Source organism: Plectropomus leopardus, chromosome 11 (genome assembly GCF_026936395.1).
Source record: "Plectropomus leopardus strain MGB_pleo_1.0 chromosome 11, ASM2693639v1, whole genome shotgun sequence".
NCBI lineage: Eukaryota > Metazoa > Chordata > Actinopteri > Perciformes > Serranidae > Plectropomus > Plectropomus leopardus.
Genome location: NC_142186.1, coordinates 32690678 through 32710206, shown reverse-complemented (window position 1 = coordinate 32710206; position 19529 = coordinate 32690678). Strand labels below are relative to the sequence as shown.

The 19529-nt window shown below is 40.0% G+C and overlaps 2 protein-coding genes across 5 annotated transcripts in view; both read right to left on the bottom strand.

Moving 5' to 3' along the window:
* glcci1b (glucocorticoid induced 1b) overlaps positions 1 to 2554 on the bottom strand; it is a 68137-nt gene extending 65583 nt beyond the window's left edge. For all 4 annotated transcript variants that reach the window (XM_088084660.1, XM_042489500.2, XM_042489501.2 and 1 more), the window contains exons 1-2: positions 532 to 2554; positions 10 to 381 (exon numbers count right to left, since the gene is read on the bottom strand). In XM_088084660.1, the coding sequence (XP_087940786.1) occupies positions 10 to 316 (307 nt within the window). In that variant the 5' untranslated portion in view covers positions 317 to 381; positions 532 to 2554. The remainder of the gene's footprint in view (positions 1 to 9; positions 382 to 531) is intronic.
* Positions 2555 to 2700: 146 nt separating this feature from the next.
* mios (missing oocyte, meiosis regulator, homolog (Drosophila)) lies at positions 2701 to 18723 on the bottom strand. The gene is made up of 12 exons (XM_042489499.2): positions 18585 to 18723; positions 15930 to 16796; positions 14088 to 14577; positions 12553 to 12651; positions 12126 to 12380; positions 9714 to 9883; positions 9082 to 9147; positions 8759 to 8917; positions 7563 to 7715; positions 6123 to 6327; positions 5726 to 5855; positions 2701 to 4200 (listed from the first exon to the last, which is right to left on the bottom strand). Exons 2-12 carry the CDS (start codon positions 16746 to 16748, stop codon positions 4110 to 4112), a joined length of 2637 nt encoding a protein of 878 aa, XP_042345433.1. The 5' UTR covers positions 16749 to 16796; positions 18585 to 18723; the 3' UTR covers positions 2701 to 4109.
* Between the last annotated feature and the right edge of the window lie 806 nt (positions 18724 to 19529).

Below are 19529 nucleotides of genomic sequence, written 5' to 3'. Positions count from 1 at the left end.
AGTTTTTACCTCTGGACACTGGAGAGTCTGGGGGACAGGAGGAGTCCTTGTTTTCGGGGGACAGTCTTTGCTTAGCATTTGCACTTCCTGAGCTGAGAGACGGGCTGGAGGGGGGACTGGAGCCCCGGCTGTTGGTGGCTCCACCGTAGAGGGTCTGGGACCGCGGCGGGCTGCTCTGCCCCCCGCGCAGGAGCTGGTAGGGCACGGTGGCACGGATGGGGTGCAAACGGCAGCTGCTGTTGTTGAACGAGCCGGGGGAGCCCGCATTGCTGCGTCTCACCCTCGGCTGCTGGAGCGAGTTGCTGGGGGCTGACATCCTCCGAAACTGGCTGTAACTCCTGTCGCAGAGTGAAAGACGTAGAGCCAAAAGTTGCTGCTTCTCTGGAGGAGGAGGAGGTGGTGGTGAGGGGAAACGGTAAGATAAACATTAGCTTGTTAGCAAAAAAAAAAAAAACGTTAGCTTCCTTTTTAAAATTTTCAACGTATGCACTCGAGGGGAGAAAAAACGCACATTATTTGGTGAAAACTTACCTGTGAGACACTAAAACATGCCGTCGTTAACTTTAAACGCTACACGAGTGACTTTAAAAGTAGTTTTTGATACTTCTTGAAAGGTTTATTTCGTGTTTAGCAGCTCTCGCTCCGTCTTCCCCATCATAAATGACAGTTGTTTCGACAAGACTACTGGCTGGAGCCTGTGGGCGGGCTACGCTTGTCCCTTCTCAGCTTGTGATTGGACGGTGGCGTTTTACAGTAACGTCGCTGATTGGTGCAAATTTGCCTATGGATCTTACTTTCAGCCAATCAGATTAGTAATGTCTTACTAGTGTAAAAACAAAGTTAAGATGTTAAAATTCATTTGTAAAGGGGTAAATCCTGTTTATAGCAACATTTCTGTACCATAAATTACTTTCTTTAAAATGTTCAAAATATATGTAATAAATGGCTTTAATCATAGGTTGTCTTATTCATCACATAAACACAGAATAATGCACATTAAGCAATCAATACTTTTACAGAGTCCTGAGTGTATGGCAGCCTTTTATCACATGCTTGGTGGTTAAGTATAAATGTATTTATCCTCTGTAGACTCAAAGCAAAATGTGTTTTTAAATTTTTTTATTTTTTTTTTCATTCTTTATTCTATTTTTCTCTTTTTGCAAACAGGAATATGGTGATTTTAAAAAAACAAGTAAATAAAAATGTTTTTTACTTTATTGAGCTTTTTTTCCTGTATATGAGGTGTTTTACTATGTCCCAAGTGCAAAGTAATCAACTTTTGCAAGAAATATGAGCCAAAAAAATATAAATTACTCATAATTATCTTATTTTCTAAGCCATGTTGAGATGTCCCTGATTTTTTATCATACGAATGTGTCATTTTCCACCCTGATTAGTGAACTTTTTTTTTTTTTTAAAAAAAGTAAATACATAAAAAGGACTACAATATCATTGGACCATTTTCAGTAAGAGACATAAGGAAAAAAAGCAGGATTAGCATACACTTATATCTTTTTTCCCCGTGTTTCAATGTATTAATCTGTTGGTCACACTCTTTAAGTTTCATCCCGATAGGCTAAATTGTTAACAAAGTTGGTGTGATCAGTAAAATGTAAAAACATATTGTTACAAAAGTTGTTGTTGATGTATGTTAGCTAGCTAAATATGGATAACTCACAGATCAAAGGTTAACTTAACTCAAAAATTTCCACCCTGTTAGGTCTATAGACCAATATAAACCAAATTATTTGAGTGCCTGAGATTGGCCAGTTAAACATGTTATTTCCACTTGTGTACTGTACTATTTATACATGACAGTGTATAAATAGATGATCGAATAAATATGACAGTTGAGGATGTCCATTAGTAGCTGTTCTGGAGCTTTCAATCGTTATTACACTATCCTCCTCTGCAGACGGCATTTGCCGAATTGTAATGGAAATACTATGCAATTTTGTTGTTTTTCCATTAAGCAGCACTAATGGACTAAAGTGTCTTACATTATCCATACAATATTTATTCCAGCAAGGTACGCATAATTTCCAGTAACAATTTGACCTGTAAAAAGAAGCTGCGCTGTAAATAATTTCTGTTCGTGCCTACTTTCCTGCACTTACTTCAGTAGGTAAATGTTTATGTTTGCTTTTTTGTTTCATTGTCTTTGAGCTTTATGTGTATGCATCTTCCTGTGCATTTGTAGGCTGAAACATACTTGGACAAAAAAGATGATTCTGAAGGTGTTGAGATTGTTGCTTAACTGCTGCTTTCAAAGGTCAAGAGTGAATTTTTGTTTCAACGTTTATGCCAAAATCAATGAAAAGTGCTTAAAAAAGGGGAAATTGACGAGACAAATATCATCTGCTGAGGAAGACTGTGATGTGATCGAAAGCTCCAGAACGTCCACTAAAAAGACCTTGTGCTGAGGTTGATGTGTTGAATGAACTTTCAGTCTAATAAGGAGTTGTATTACTTACTGATGTCCAAAATGTAGCATTTTCCACTGGTGTCCATCTCTCTGCCTGCACTGATGCTCTGTTTCTGTGGGAGTTCCCATGGGAGAATAACGTGTGACTCAAACGCTTTCAAGCAAAGATAAAGAATGCACATGATAGAAAAACCCACGCCATCTGAGTCTATGAAACATGATAATGTAAAAATAAAGCATGTAAACTTATGGAAAACACCCCCATTCAGCAGCGCTTCCAATTTGTCAGTGGGAATTTATTTAAAAGGCAAACACAAGAAACACTGAAAGGATGAAATTCCAGCCACCCTGTTTTTTCGGGACGCTACACGGCTCGCCAATTTGTCAGCTCCACTCCAAAATAGTTCACAAAAGGGCACGCAGGCCTGTAAAACCTCCCACACCGGGAAGAGATCCCGGTGAAAGCGGCATACAGTAGCTCCTGCACCCCTCCTCCTCACCTCCTCCTCCCTACTCCATGACTAAGTGATTTAGCCAGCTCTGGTGCAGGCCGCCTCTCACTTACAATGCCTCCCTAGGTTAGTGACAGAGCGGGGAGGGTGGCAGAGAAAGAGAGAAAGCCATTTACAATGCGGCTTACACACGGCCCGTCCCCCCACAGACGGCGCCCATCCTCGGATTGATGTGTGGTGTGCATAGTTTTCTGGGTGCAATTTGGGCACCACAGAGAGGGAGAAAGAAAGAGAGGGCACGTCTGTGTATGTCGGAGGGTGTAAGAGCGGGGGGGGCGTGGGGCTCAGGCTGTCTGTTCTCTCGCCCTCTCTTTGAGTCAATAGTGTTCCGGCAGCTGAGGTTCTTTATGAGGGGAACAATCTGGAGGGTCTTGTCAGAGTGCCGAGCAGCTGCTGTTTTCTGGCGAGCTTCTTTCATGGACCACAGGCCTGGAGTGGGCTGGTGAATACAGACGCACCCTCCCCACCCTTCCTCCTCATCACCCGTCGCCCCCTACCTTCTCCCAATTCCATCCTCTCCCCCCTAAAGCCACCCCGTCGCACTGGAAGCCCTCCCGCACAATGCCACAAGAAGAGTGGCACAGAGGAACATGAAGAGAGCAAGAGAGTGTCGCTATTGTGCATTACACTACGCTCCGTCACCCGGGGTGCCGTCCTTCTACCCCCGAGCAATGCTTTCATTGAGGTATGTGAAGATCCTTTCGTAAAACAAACACAGACGTTAAATATTAAAACACAAAATAGAGCTCGAACATATTGGCACCTGTGATCACATCCTGATGTGTGAGTGAGTATTTGATTTTTTTTTTAAATCAGCCTGATTCAGGTTAGATTGGAAGAGGCTGATTACAGCCGAGCCTCTTATTTCTCCTGAGTGGAATTTACATTAGCAAAAGCAGCGAGTTTGCATTTGCTCCCTTTCTGTCATCGATTCAGTTAGTCAGATCAGTAACGCACGCTGCCTCCCTTCTTCATATGTTACGACTTTACATTCACTAGGCTATAACTTAATGGTCTGTCCTCTATTCAAGCAGCCGCTTCAGAGAAGGACACTGCCGGCACCCTCTGCCCCTCCCCCAGGTGTTGGTGTGGTGGGTGCAGCTGCAGTGAACCTGCACTGGTTGGCTTCGTGCTGGTGTTTGGCTTCACTTTTGCCGACAAACATCTCCTGTTTAGCTGCTGTCTGAAGGCACCAGGTTCCCTGTGGTGTCCAGCTGCATGCATTTACACGTGCAGGCAGACACCGGGCACTCTGTGTGGTCTCTGTAATGGACACATGACGGTCAATTAAGGAGACAACATGTAGAGGAGAAAAATAAATGTGTAAACAATAGATAATGCATAGGTTTTTACGTCAGGGTCATAAGAACACAAATGCGGGTTAAATGCACCTTCTGTTCGTTGATTTTTCAATTCTGAAACATACATTTTTATAAAAGTTGGGTATTCCAGGGAAAAAAATGTTGCTGGTTTTACTGTTGCAAAAATGGATGAAGGAATATGGCTTGATTTTTTTGCACGTTATATACATACTGTCATAACTTCTTTATTAATATTTATCTATTATTATTGGTATATGTTGTTATTTTATCATTTCATCATTCAATTCTTTATTGTTATTGTTACTGTGTATCTATTCCCATCTCTCTTTTATCTTCTCTTTTACAGTTTTGCTTTAGTCACCTGGAATTTTTTTTTTTAAGTTGTTTTTTTTCCACATACATTGTTTTGTCAGTAACAACTGTACACTACTGGTCAAGGGAAACAAGAGAATGAGCTTTACTCTCTAACTGCCAGTCCAACATTTTTATGTATTAAAATTGATTTTAGAAAGTTTGAATCACATGAAATGCGATCGGATACAAACCACATTTTCTACATTTCTGGCCACTGAAATTGGATTTTATGCTTTTTAATTTACTCGCAATGCGAAACAATGTTACCAAACAGTCTCTCAAAATAGGGACCTTGCAAAAACGAACACATTGTAGTCCTTTTATATCTCTTTTATTTCTGTGTAATTATATTGATATCGTATTTGCACTTGTCGGTAGTGCCAGATCTGGCATCTTGCCCCTTCAGAGGATCACAATGGAAATAAGCCTGCAGCACTCTTGCGTAATCCTTGACAGTTGAAGATATCTTCGATAACTGTCTTCAGGTCAAACTGTTTTATTTGTGTTTTTTAACTGTCAAATAAATCCATCTGACAATTATGTCAATTCTGGAGTGACAGAAGTGCTGTTGCTAGCAGAGCGCTATGGAAGATAAAAATCTGTGGAAAGATGCTGAAATAAACTAAATCAGGATTTGAAAATTTGAAGGGCAAAATGATGATTTCTCGTGCCACCTCATTAGAAAGCAGTGTCACCAGCGTAGCCTTGTAGTTACTGACTCCTAAATTGTAACCACAACAGCCCATGCAGCTGTGTTGGCGATGTCTAGACACACAAATCCAAACTGATCACTAACAATAACAGTGCAGACAGTCTGTCTGAAAGATCTGGTTTGAGGGGGCGACCTCTAGCTCACCAGGTAGAGTATGTGGCACATGTAGGTTAAAAATAAGGTTAAAATAAATAAAGAATTCCTAACAAGAATTATTGGCACTGTGTGTACTGCTGGATATTGGATTTTTGCATTTACCTGGTTTTGTAAATATTATTATTTCCTTTTTGTTTCAGATTTGAAAGTCCACTGAACAGAGGATACGTGGACCTTAGAGGGAAACATGTTAACATATGTCTGAAAATGATCCACATGTGTGCAGCAGCCAGTGAGAGCCCACCTGAACCAGCTGAGCATGTGGCCAGCGTGGCCGCCGTGTCGACAGTTGTGACACCAGGTGAACCAGTTGTTGAACTGAGCGAGTTTGTTCTCCCTTGTCAAGTCCACTTTCTCATCTGACTTCCCTGTTCCTGCCAGAAAAGATTTATCCATGAGTCAATATTAACAATCAATAAAATTCTACTATATCGACGCTGGTATGAGTGACATCACAGCAATAAGGAACCTGGATTGGCTGCTGAACATCCAGGTGCAACTGGCTCTAAATGCTGATCAAAGTCCACACAATCAATCTCCTGCAAACGCTCAGTTAAGTATTATAAACATTTAAGCTGCTCCAAGATGCCTGGAAATGTCAGCAGAGCATCTGTCGACACACTCCACACAGGCCAGTTTACCTGGGCAATTAGAAACAGGTGTGCCCATGTTCATGAGGCAGAGGGCACAACGGGGCAGCGGTTTCCTGCAGCCGGGGCAACTTGTGACTTTAGACTTGGTGGGTGAGCCGCTGACACCGTACTGGCTGAACCCGCGGCCCTGGTGAGGCATCGCCGAGCAGCTGTAGGAGATAGACTTCCCACAGAAGTTGCAGCTCACAAACACCTGTCGCACAGGAACAAACACAAAGGTCGGTTGATAAGGACTGCTGAACATGACGGTAGAAAACCAAGAAGCACACGCTCGCCAGCTGTCTGATTTCCACTTTGAAGGGAGTAAGAGATAAGCATTAGATAATACTGCAATAATCCCAATATGCTTAACTGTGGATATTGGAATGTCAGTGGTGCAGTTTGGACGTGCTGAGGTTTGCTTGCAGCACCAGTACTCATAATCACACTTTTTTTTTATGAGGCCTTTAAAAATCGTCTCTGCAAAAAAAAAAAAATACAACAGAGATTGCAAACTACACCAGGTTTTATGAGAGGAATTGCAGAGTGGAGCTGTGGGTGTTACAAGCTTGGCACAAACTACATGTGCAGCAATAAACAGTACAAGGCTCTTATTTTGTTATGAGGGAAGTAATATCTAAGACAGTAAACAAACCAGACAGAATGCTCTGAGTTTGACAGTGCCCAATCACAATAGATTCATATGTCAAGACACTGTTTTGATGAGATAGAAAACACGCATTTCTAAAAAATTTTATCGAACCTAACCAGTGCATTATGACTGAAATCATCAAATGCATTTTTTATGGCTGCAGCTTACCATTATTGTCATTAATAATTAATCTGTTTATATTTTTTTCTTTAATTGTTAACTCTGTAAAATGACAGTAAATATTAGATAATGCTCAGGATAATTTCCTGGAGCCAAAAGGGTTTTAAAGGGCACTGGAGCTGCAGTTGGAGTGGTTGTGTTGATGTGAGCACCGTTTGAATGTTTGAAATTGTTACTCCCTCTCATTGAGCCGCCAGCTTGGTCCACATAGCAGATAACCCGAGCATGCTTTTTGCAGGGAATCAGTCGCTTCCAATATAAAATGAATTTCTGGTCGCGTGTAGCTATGTACAGTGGGCATGCGCCGAAAGTATGGTGGATGAGTCATTTAGGTGGTGGGTGAGAAACACTGCTGTTCCAGCTGCAGCTATACCTACTCAGAAAAGAACAAAGATGGACCTGGTCCTTTAAAAAAAAATCTCAAACCCCTAAAACATTAAAATAAAAATAAAAAATCCAGAAAACAAACAAAAAAGTGTAACATTTTCACATTTGATAAGACAGCAAATTCTCGACATTTTCTGTTAAATGTGGCTCAAAAATTTTTGCAACTTGTTGTAAGTTGATTTAATATCAGCGCTAAAATTATTCCAAAATCGCCCCCTGGTGTGTGTTACCTGGGCAAGTGGTTTGGAGCTGGGGTCCAGTTTTCCTCTGTGGATGTCAAACTCGGCCCGTTTGTGCCAGAATCTCCACGCATCCAACAGGTTGCGGTAGTTTTCGATCCAGCACTGAACTCGAGGGTCTTTCAACACTTCACCTGGGGAGCCCTGTTGGAAAGATTTGTTTTTTTCTTGGCCTTATTTCACAATATCACTTCAGTCACCTCATTAGCATGGAGAAGCAGGCCCCAAAAACAAACAGTCAATGTGTACTTGAACAAAACAGCTTCTAGAAGTCTCACTCTTCCTGCCTCCTCCTGCACCCATCCCTCTGGTGGAATGTGTACATGTTTGTGTGTACGTATGTGAGGTTTACGCAATGACTACATAGATGTTGGACGGCTTGTACGCTGCAGTACTGTGTTCAAGAGCAGGTTAGAACAGGAATGAAATGAAGCAAAACAAAAGAGAGTTGTTTTACAGCATGTTAAATAAGTTACAGACCTGTTTCACTTGAATTTCTTTAGTTTTCTTTACAGAAACAAGTGCAGGAGAGCACACAGCTCCACTGACACTTGCTTCATGTTGTTATTGGAGGCGGCGGCTGTGTTAAGAGTAACAGCTGTGGCTTTTTACAAACCAAGAAGCAAGTTTTAGGATGTAACTTGATTTCTCCAGGGGTCGATCAGACCGACAGTTTCTTCATTCTTTGTTGCAGTTTTATGTTAAGCTTAATGGGGTTACTGATTAAAGCTTTTGGGGTCACTTCCTGTAGCTTGTTGGGCCATAAGAGCCCAGTCTGCAGTTTACACAGCACATCACAAGTTTAAATCTATATCCTGCTAATGTGCCATGTATTTATAATATCTACAAAGATTTATAGAAAAAAAAGCAAAAGCTCTGATGCAAACTGCAGAATTCATTTACTTTTGTTGTAGGGCCAATCATGAGGGAGCCAGTTCCTACTGACAAGCACAAAGCCACAGCATCATGTGACCTAGAAAAGCGTAAAAAGTGTTTTCATTGCGGTTTTGTAAAATATGGCTTTTTCAAATAACCTGAAATACCACCGCATGCTAGATTAAAAACTTTTTTTTTGATAAATGGGAGTTTTTTTTAAATTGACGTGCTTCCATTAGGCATATTTTATATTTGCAATTTGAATTAGTGCAATTTGAGAGTTAATGAAAACCCGCCTGGTGTTTGTGTACCTTCAGCATGCAGAAACTGGCAGTCTGGACATCCCCAGTGCGGTCCACGTAGCTCTCCATAAGATCGACGCCATCTTTAGTCAACCCGGTCAGCAGGATGCCCTCCAGGTTGCCCGCCTCCTTCATCTCATTGGTTAGTTTGTCGATGTATCGAGGCAGCTGCAGCCAAAAACCCAGGAGATATTCAAGAAAATAAAGTCATAAAACAATGCAACATACTCATTTAATCTTGTTATATTTGTTAGGTAACAGTGTTAAAGCATGTGACACATGCATATCTACAGTATGGTATTGAAATATTTAAAGGGTTTATTTCATGTTACCTGTGCGTCACTGAGAAACATACAGGCGAAAGCTACTCGGTCCCGCACGGCAACACTGCTCTCATACTGAAATACAGACAAAGAATTTCATCTTTCGTCATTTCAAATAAAAAAAGGTTTAATTTTGCAATGATCTTCTTACATTCAATTAATAGCATATGTGTTTCCATATTGGCACTAAAGATCCTTTGCTTATATTGTTAAAATCTGTTTTGTGTCACAGTTCTGCAGGAAATTCTTTTACACCTAATCAACTCTAAAAGCCAAGATTGTTAAAGTGACGGACTTCATATTTTATCGTGGAGTCATCACTTCTGGCCAGGAAAAGCTCTAAAGAGATAAATAAAAGTGACAGCAGCTGGTAGCCAGAATCTGATGCAACAAAGGAAGGAAAAAGTACAAACATACACTCTGTGTCGGGCATGTGTTCACGTTCTGCGAGGTGTTTTATGACATCTCTTCCTGTGCACCTGAGGCTTTTCCGTGTTGAGAATATGTAAAAGTTTTTTATGAAATGGGAACAAAACAGCTACTGTTCAGTGAGAAAGGAGTGCCAATTTAAACACTTTTCTTTTCACGTACTTTCCTTGCAATAAAGCTATGAAATTCCATGATAGTAAGAGATTTAATACCAGCACGCCATCATAGGCTCCAGGCTCACTGGTGAGGAAGGCAAACATGACGCAAAGGTAGGGGTTCTTCAGCTGCAGCCTCAGAGAGCTGCACATCTCCCTCCACAGGGAGGACTTCTCGTCCGTGTAGCCCGACAGCGCCATGGCAACCACATTCAGGTTCAGGTCACCTGTGAATAAGAAGGTCTATTCACTATGTGTAAATCTTTCCTGTAAAGGCAGACAAAAAACAACAAACGTTTCTGATGGAGCTTCTGTGACAATAAGTCACAGCCAACTTTTTGAGCCAACTTTCTGCGTGGAGAAAAATAAGAAACAGGAATTACTCTTAAGTGGAAACAGACAACTCCCTTTCCTGCCGAGAGAGAACAGATTACTACCGCTTTCATGTCTGTACGCTAAACACAAACTACAACCCACAGAAAGTTAGCTTAGCTTAGCATAAAAGACTGAAACAAGGGGAAACATGGTTCTGACCAAAGGTTAAAACTGGAATTACTGCCTTGTGGTTGTATGCCTCCGAGCACCGGTCAAGTTTATCTTGCAGTTTACATAGATGCTTCATACACACCTTCCCCACAGCAGCACAGATGATCTACAATCATGTGTCCCCTTCTGTTCCTGAGTTATGACGTTAAATAATAACCCCCCCAAAAAAGGTGTTTTTGCAGAACATTATGATGTATCACATATTATGGTTTTACTTTCTTAAAAATGTGTTTTATGCTTTTAATGCGCTTTTATAATTTTATTCTTCTTGTTTAATATATATTTTATATTTCTACATTTTATTTATTTTATTTGTTTCTCACCTCTGACCTGTTCTGCAACTCACTGCCAGAGCTATGGTATACATGTGTTGTATAATGATTTTTAATTTATTCTATTTTATCTTATTTTATCTGTGCATATGTCGGTATGTATATATATGTGTATGTGTGTGTGAGTGTGTGTGTGTGTGTGTGTGTGTGTACGCTGTATTTGTGTGTTTGTATGAGAATACATATGTATTTACATACATGTTTCTCATGAATTGTTAGGTTTTAAATCATGTATGTAAAGCACTTTGAGCTGCATTTTATGTATGAAAGGTGCTATACAAATAAAGCTTATTATCATCATTATTATTATAATTATCATTATTATTATAATTACAAATTCGTAAAAACTAAATTAATTTGAATGTTTTTCTTGGCAAAACTAGGAAAGGCAGTTTTCAGTTAGCCAGCAGTTGATTTCCTCACTGGATATTTAATGAGCGAAAAGGCTGAGAACATGTCAGATTTAATGATGACAAGCATGTAGATAAAAAACAGGACATTAAGCTGCTGTTTGAGGAAAAAAAAAATCTGTAACAGTTGAGACGTTTTTGCTGACACGCCTTATCTAATGAATCACCCATCGGTCATGCTTAGGAAACACTCATTAGAGTACACAGCAGAAAAACGTTTGACCTACATTGGTGGAATTTTTCTCAGTCAAGACGTGTGTAAACAACAGCCTTCTCTCCTCGTTTTCATTAAACCTCAGTGTGAAAAGCTCTGCAGCTGATACACGATGAGTGTTGTGTGAAAAACAGGGTTCTCCTGCTGTTACATTTCTGAAATTCCTTAAAACCTTAACTGCATTTGTTAAAAGGCTCTGAGGGAAAAAGGGGCATTTAGCAAACTAAGGATAAACTGTTTATAAGGAAAGTGCAATTATGTATTTACAACATTTCTGACCAGTTTTATACATGTTTTTACAAATACTGCTTATAAAATATCCTGTTTAAACAGCATGTCAACAAAAGGCACAATAATGCAGAGGCAGATCAGTCTGCAGTGTAACTGAATAGGATTTCTGTATGTGATTATTTAATTGGTGACATTTTTTACTGCTTCTGCTTCATTTTGAACCACTACATGATTTAATTTAACCAAAAACGCATAACACAAAAGACCAAACACATTAAAGCTGCAATAAATAAACAATTATTAAAAATGTAGACAGACAAAAAACTGCAACTTTTTCAATAATATATCATTTAAGAACAGTTTCAAGGAAAAATGCCAATTAATTCAACTGTTCCAGGTTGTTAAATGTGATTTATTTTTTGCTTTTCTTGTTCTTACATCCTAGTGACTTGAATGTTTTTTTTTTGTTTTGACATTGGTTGAAGTCACCTTGTACTCTAAGATATGTTGATATATATTTATTACTGATTTCTGATGTTTTACAAACCAAACAATGAACCAATTAACTAAAATCTTCAGATGACTCAATAATGAAAATAATCACTTATTATTAACGCATCATATATGTTTGTTTGTACAAATGTGTTCATACATGTTTCTGAAAGTTCAAATGATGAAAGTAAATTTGTGCATATGCTTTTGGTCTGAAACATTCGTCCTTTCAGTCGACACTCACCCTTCTCTGCGGTGGCTCCTTTGTTGAGGATCTGGATCGCCCGGCGGATGTCCATGTTAAACAGAGCCACGGCGGCCGCCCGCTCCCACTCACGCTCCTGCTCCAGCGATCGCAGGAAAATCTCCACGTCGATGTCGGGACCTCTGCTGATCCAGCCGCAGAGCCGCAGGGCGAGGCAGCGCTCCTCGCTGTGGTACCGCAGAACATCGGTCTGCCGGTCTGAACCGCTCCAACACCTGCGGCTCTCTGTGGTGCCTGAGTGAACCAGGACATACACAAAAAATTCAATTTCTACCAAATCTGAAAAAACACTTTCAATGCAGGATACATAATAACTAAAAATGTGTACAAATGAAGTTAACACAAGGTGTGATTCCTCCTCACAAAGACCATTTTATCATATTTAATTGAGGCGGTTCAGACTCACCTGAGCTGGTCTTCACAATGTTCTTGATGCCAGAGTAGACCACCGACTGTTTGTTCCCCTGCAGCTTCAGCTCCATATCCTCTGCACACTGCTTCATATGTGAGACTTATATAGGAAATGGAACTGATATTGCAGATGAACAACATAATAAGAGCAGGAAACAAAGCAGGCAGAAGTGCACGAGAACCACAATTACCACAAAACTTTATCACGTTACTCACACAAACACACCAACTGGACCTAAATGGAACATCAGTTAAACTGCTACTAAATCCAAGAAACTAATCGAACGTTTTTATTTGTTACCATCACAACAAGAATTAGCACTGACAATAAAAAATAAACATATTAATATTTATTGTGGGTTCTTGCCTTTTAAACTAAATGTTGTGTTGTGTTGTGTTTTGTCATGTTTTAATATCTTAATAAAATAAAATAATATTTTATCATTGTGTCAGACTAGTTTAACAAGTCATTGGCAGAGAAGACAGGGTCAGGCTGTTTTTTCACCGCTACCAATTCTCATCAGGATTGTCTATTTTTTATTCAATTTTCTAAATAATTTGAGTGTTATGCTCACAGGAAAATGCTACACTTGATCTATTTAATGACATTTTAATTCATCAGAATTGTTTTATAGATATTGCTTTAATACATTATTATTATTATTACTATTATTATTAGGCGGGGCCCTTCTGTGCAGAGTTTGCATGTTCTCCCCGTGTCTGCGTGGGTTCTCTCCGCGGTCTCCAGCTTCCTCCCACAGTCACAAGACATGCAGCTCAGGTTGACTGGTGACTTTAAATTGCCCTTAGGTGTGACAGTGAGTGTGTATCGTTGTCTGTCTATATGTGTCGGCCCTGCGATTGTCTGGCGACCTGTCCAGGGTGTACCCCGCCTTCCGCCCAATGACAGCTGGGATTGGCTCCAGCCCCCCGCGACCCTTACGAGGAGAAGCGGTTACAGAAAATGACTGACTGACTATTATTATTATAATATACAGAGAGATAATATTCCTTATTAATAGTCTCCTTTAATAAAATTTCTCATTTCTTTAATTTTTTATTTACACTGTGGTTATATATTCTATGGTGCACAAATTTGTACATATATCTCATTTTCCTGTGTTCTCTCTATATTTAGGTTTATACTGTAGCATATTTGATATTTTTAAATATTTTTCTCATAATTTCTCTATGTTTTTAAATGTGAGAGCACCTCTAACATGACCCAATTTCTCCCTGGGGATCAATAAATTATTTCTGATTCTGATTCAATAGGAAAATCTATATTTATAAAAGGCAAAGCGACTGTTCTACACACCTGACCAGCTGTGAAAAAAGGAGAGATAAAACCCTAGAAAAGGATTTGTAAACAAAAACTATTAAACATAGACTGAGATATCAACAATTTTTGTTAATCGAAACACAGGTTTTCCAAATAAAAGTCATTTCATAATGACTGTTGACCAACATTAACATAAAAACGTTTCCCACTGAGCTCATATTTCCACCAACTTCACATGAAAAGGATATAGAACAGATCGTACCACAAAGACTTGAGCTGCGGGTCGCTCCCTCCCGCAAGCAGGTGGTTCCTCCACACCTGGACGGTATCGTGGCCGTACCTGGACTGCGCCCTCTGCCTCATCTTGGTGGCGATGTCTTTCTCGATCACGCTCTCCACTCCATCAGCCCCGTCCTCCACGCAGTCATACAGGTGTCTGCCGCACGCCCACATGAGCGAGGTGGTGGAGCTCCAGGCCAGGGAGATGCGCTCGAACACGGTGAAGTCAGTCATGACCCGGTTGGCTGCTGACACCACCACCATGCGGTTCTGAGAGGACGGGTGCCAGGCGAAGCTGCCGATCTGGCTTTCGCAGGGCTGCACGCATCGCTCGATGATGGTGGGCTCCGTCTCATCGCCGATGGGTGTGGGAGCGTGTTGCATGTCGTACAGGCGGATGATGTTGCTGTCGCGGGTCAGTGTGGCCAGCAGGCCGTTACGGGTCGGACACCAAGCCACCTGAAATAAGAAAGAAAAACGTTGCTTCTCAAATACACTGTGTTTAATATTTAACCAAGAAATTACGTATCAAGAATCCAAAGAGAGCTTGTAAACATGATTGTAATGTCAATACTGGGTAGAGCATAAAGGAATACTTCAAACCCCCAAGGGACCATTTCTATATCAATTACTCAGCCAGTGTTACATTTAGGTTGTAAAGAAAACACTTTCTCGCATGCCTCCAAGGTGAACTAAGAATCTGAGAAAATTCTTGATGAACTGAAGTTATGCAGGGTTCATATTCAACAACAGCAAAACTATATTAAAACATCAGATTACAAACTGTCGTACAACTCCTGCAGAATAACCCAAATCTCCATTATGCAGTCGTGTTCTCAGTATCTCCAAAACAAATGCTTTTTCACTACAAAAAAAAGAATCAGTGTTTAGATGCAGTTTTGCTGTTTTAAACGTGGTCCCCAAACTATCAATAAATCCAAATGTTAACCATTTTCCAGGGTGGCAAGCGAGAAATACTGTTTTGATATCCATAATTATGACAGTAAATAGTCATTCTTTCAATTTAAAGGGCTAATTTTTGTTTCTGAGTAAAAGTGGAAGGCGTAGCTGTGGTTTAAAATGTTATTTATTTTCAGAACATGACAGTAAAAAATTATCCGTGCTCTCATTAAAACCAGACTCCATTGACAAAAACAGTCATTTTACCTCGCTAACCACTGGCGCTGCCGGTCTACTACGACCTTCATCTGTAATTTGTAACTGTTGCTGTGTGATTTTGGTGAATCTTTTTTTGTGTCTAAAATGGCTAGTCCAGATTCACCAAAATCACACAAGATTTTGGTGAATCTGGACTAACCATTTTAGACACAAAAGTCACACAAAAACACATTTAAGCTCACTGACTGAGACAGCTGAAGACCAGCAGCTCCTGCGCTCAGCGAGTTAAAAGTACTGTTTTTGTTTAAGGAGCCTGGCTTCGGAGAGAGCAGAGATAAAGTTTCCTTTTCTACTCAAGTCACGGTCACAGAGGGCTGTCTGTCTGGGAAGTACTGAGCAGACAACTGAATAAAGGACCCTTGGATTACACTAAACAAGTCGTGTGAGAGTTATTAACAGATGTTTTGATATAGTTTTGCTGTTGATAAATCGGGTTACCTATGACTTAAATCTATCAATCTCATCAAATCTCGGTTTTTGGATTCTTTTTTTGCAGGAGGCAGAAAATTAAAGTTTTCTTCACAAATGCTATAAAACATCAGGCGAGTAATTGATATTAAAATGGTAATTTGGCGGGTGAAGTATTCCTTTAAACATTTTGCTCATCTCCTCAAAAACACACTGCGTCATACCTTAGTGAGCGGCTTCGGCTGCTCAGTGAGCGTGAGCACCGGCTTCTCAAACTTCCTAAGATCCCAGATGGCCACCTGGCCCTCAAAGAAAGACGCCACACGGTCAGGGAAGTGTGGATCCACTGTCACCCCCTGGATGGCCTTAGTGTTGACAAATGTTTTCTGGCTGGTGTTCCTCAGGTCAAATATTGCGAGGTTCCGGTGCATGCCGGCCAACAGCAGCTTTGGGTCACGAAGCAGCCAGCAGAGAGACAGGCAGGCATCGTTCTGACCTAACTCGTACAACGGTTTGGTCACTACAGTGCTCGAGTCCAAATCCACAGATGAGAGACGAATCTTCTCAGAGGCCACACTGGTCTCTGGGGAAAACTTACTGCTAATGTCCCATATGAGGACAGAGAAGTCTGCCCTGTGTTTGTCCAACCCGGCAGCCAGCAGGTTGCTGTCCACAGGGTTCCAGGCTAAAGTGTTGCATTGACGGGCGTGCTTGGGCACAAACTCTTTCCCCACCAGCTCTTTGCATGTGGAGTTGTGGCTCTGACCCAGGCTGGTGAGCACCACTCTGCCGTTAGCTTGGCCCACAGCGAGCAGACACTCCGGCTCATGCTTTGGGTACCAGGCCACACATTTCATGTACGGGGTGTCCGAGTTAATGGCAAGTAAAGTAGCAGCAGTTTCTTCGGAGAGCGGGAGTGTGCCGGGCTTGGTTTCTGAGCTGCCCACAGGTCCGATACGGTACAGTCCCAGCTCAGAGTCACAGATGACATAGCGGTCCGGGTGGTGGGGAGACCACAGGATGTCTGGTTTGGAGCCACTCATGACTCAGAGGCAGCTAGAAGGATCTCGAGGGAATCTGCCTTCTGCCACCTGAAAAATGAACACATTGATATAGAAATTATCCAGTGGTTGAAAGTAACAAAGTACATTTACACTTGTTTTCTTGTTTTGCATTTATTAGAAACTACAGTTCTCAGCGTGAAAGGGATCACAGAGAGAGGATGACATGCAGCAAAAGGGCCGCAAATTGGAATCAAACCCACAACCTCAGTATGTGGGGCACCCGCTCTACCAGGTGAGCTACTGGGCACCCCAAGTGCTATGCTTAAATCCAAGATACTTGTACTTTATTGTATTTCCATTTTATACATTTTAATACTTCTACTTCACTACATCTCACAGACAAATACTGTACTTTCTACTGCACTACATTTGTTGACAGCTTAGGCACAGTAGCTCCCCCCGCTAGCAGACGCCCGACGTACAACGAAAAGCGCAGAGCAATACGAGTGTGTGTAATATTAAAGAGGGTTTAATAATGAATTTCTTATTTTCATACTTAAAATGGATGGAACTTATGATGTTTAATATTTTTCTTATTGTCATAATACAGCAGTAATACTTAAACAATAAAACAAAACAAACAAACAAAAAACAGATATAACAGTAACAGATTAACAAGGGACATTTTACAGAGCAATACATATCATAAGTTTTAATACTTTAAGTAAATCCTTTTACTTAAGTCAGGTTTGGAAGAGAGGACTTGATTTATTTCAGACATGTAAAATGGAAACACAGAAATTATTATACAAAAGTAGACACAAAAAAGTAATATTTACAGGCAATGGAAAACATACAGCAAATGAATTGATCAAAGACATTGTGACTTGGTTTTCATATTTGAAAAGGAGTGAGAATAAGTAAAAACTTATTTATTCCTACCCCTTCTCCATAAGTCACTGAATTTTAATTAACCAGCCTCATTATTCATTTAAATCCTGAAATTATTTCAGCATAGACATACATAACCAAAATCAATTATCTACAGTATTTTAAAAAATATTTACAAAAATAAGAGGATAATAAACTATGGAAAAAGAAATATTAAATAACCAAATTATTAGAAATACAACTGGTAATTGTCAAACCCCATCTTCATCCCTGTAGCTCGTGAAAATCATGTTTTTATACAGCATTTTAAACTGGTTTATGTTTGGACATTTCTTTAGCTCCACATTAAATTGTTCCATAGATTAACTCCACATATCTATAAACAAAATCTTTTTTCTGGTAGTAGGGAAATTATACGTTTTGAAATGACATGTTCCCCCTAAATTAAACCATCCTCTCGATCACAGGCCAATCACTTTAATGTTTTCTGGTAGTAGATTATTGTACTTATAGTGGAATATTTTCACTGAGCAGTAATAGTACTTTTACTTCAATAAAAGTATCAGAATTCTTCTTTCACTACTGAACTTAGCGCAAAAACACCAGCGACACTGCTCACATAATCCCCATAAACACGATAAAGTAACGTTAACGTGTAAATTAGCTAACCTGCTGCTGTCAGTCTGAGCGCTGCTACTGTTGATTTCAAAAACTCAACAAACTCGTGCTAACTAGCTAGTTAGCAAATACATTATTTGAAATAAAAGCCGCACGTGAATCAAAATGTGTAAATAAACCTCTAAATGTCAAAGTTTCACGTTAGTTTAAACTAAATCCTCAAGTTTTGTTGACATGCTAACTCCACTAAGCTAATGCTAACGAGTGAAGGACGAGCTAAAACGCGACCGTTAAAATCTCGCGCGGGTTCAGCTAACAGCCGAAAACGTTTCCTCAACACTTGGAAACAGTAAAAAAGTTACTCACAAACACGCAGAGTGTTTAAATCAGCGGATGGATGACAGTTTAGCATGCACATGTCGACGAGCAGGGCCAGGAGCACTTCCAGCCCCGCTAAATGTTGTGTGTTACACCAAAACATGTCCGGCTTGTTTGAAGAGAATGTACTGAAGGTTCCGCTTAAGCGCTGTTACTCCTGCAGTTCACCAGCAGAGGGAGCCCTGACCAAAGTGGATTAATACACAAGGAGAGGACAGCAAGGAGCTGAATTCACAACTCCACAGAGTATCAGGATATTTTTGGACAACTGATTAAATTTCAGCAGATTATTCACAAACAACAATAATAATAATAATAATAATAATAATAATAATAATAATAATAATAATAATAATAATAATAATAATAATGGACTGTTGGCGGAGGTGTGGCTTAGTTTTTCTTTTCGTCTTTACACTCCACAGAGCAACTTTTTTTCATAAGCCTCCCTGAGTGGAGAAAAGGCATGACCCACACTACACTATAAATCATTCATTAGTTTTTTAAAACTTGATTATTAATCAGAAATTTGCAGTTTGTCACTCTTGTCTTGCATGCTGGTAAATTAGTGCAAATGCTTGATTTTTAGCAAAAAAAAAAAAAAGTAAGTGAATAAAGGATTTTGACAAAATATCACTATTTAAAACTCAGTTGTTTTTTTTCCGACAGAGGGATTTGTTACACACAGTGTGTCCAAGCACCATAAAAAAATTAAAAATCCAATGATAATGTCTCTTTTTATAGTTTCTGGCAACGATAGATGGTGTTATTTTGGCAATTTTAAAAACCTTCCAAACCCTTGGGCCTGCAGGTTTGGAAGGCATTTTTTTTTTAGAAATCAGAACAGAAAACAGAAAGGGCCTTATAATGAGTATTTTCTTTTAAAAACAACAGTACAATAAATACAAAAAAACACAAAGTTATATGCCCCTT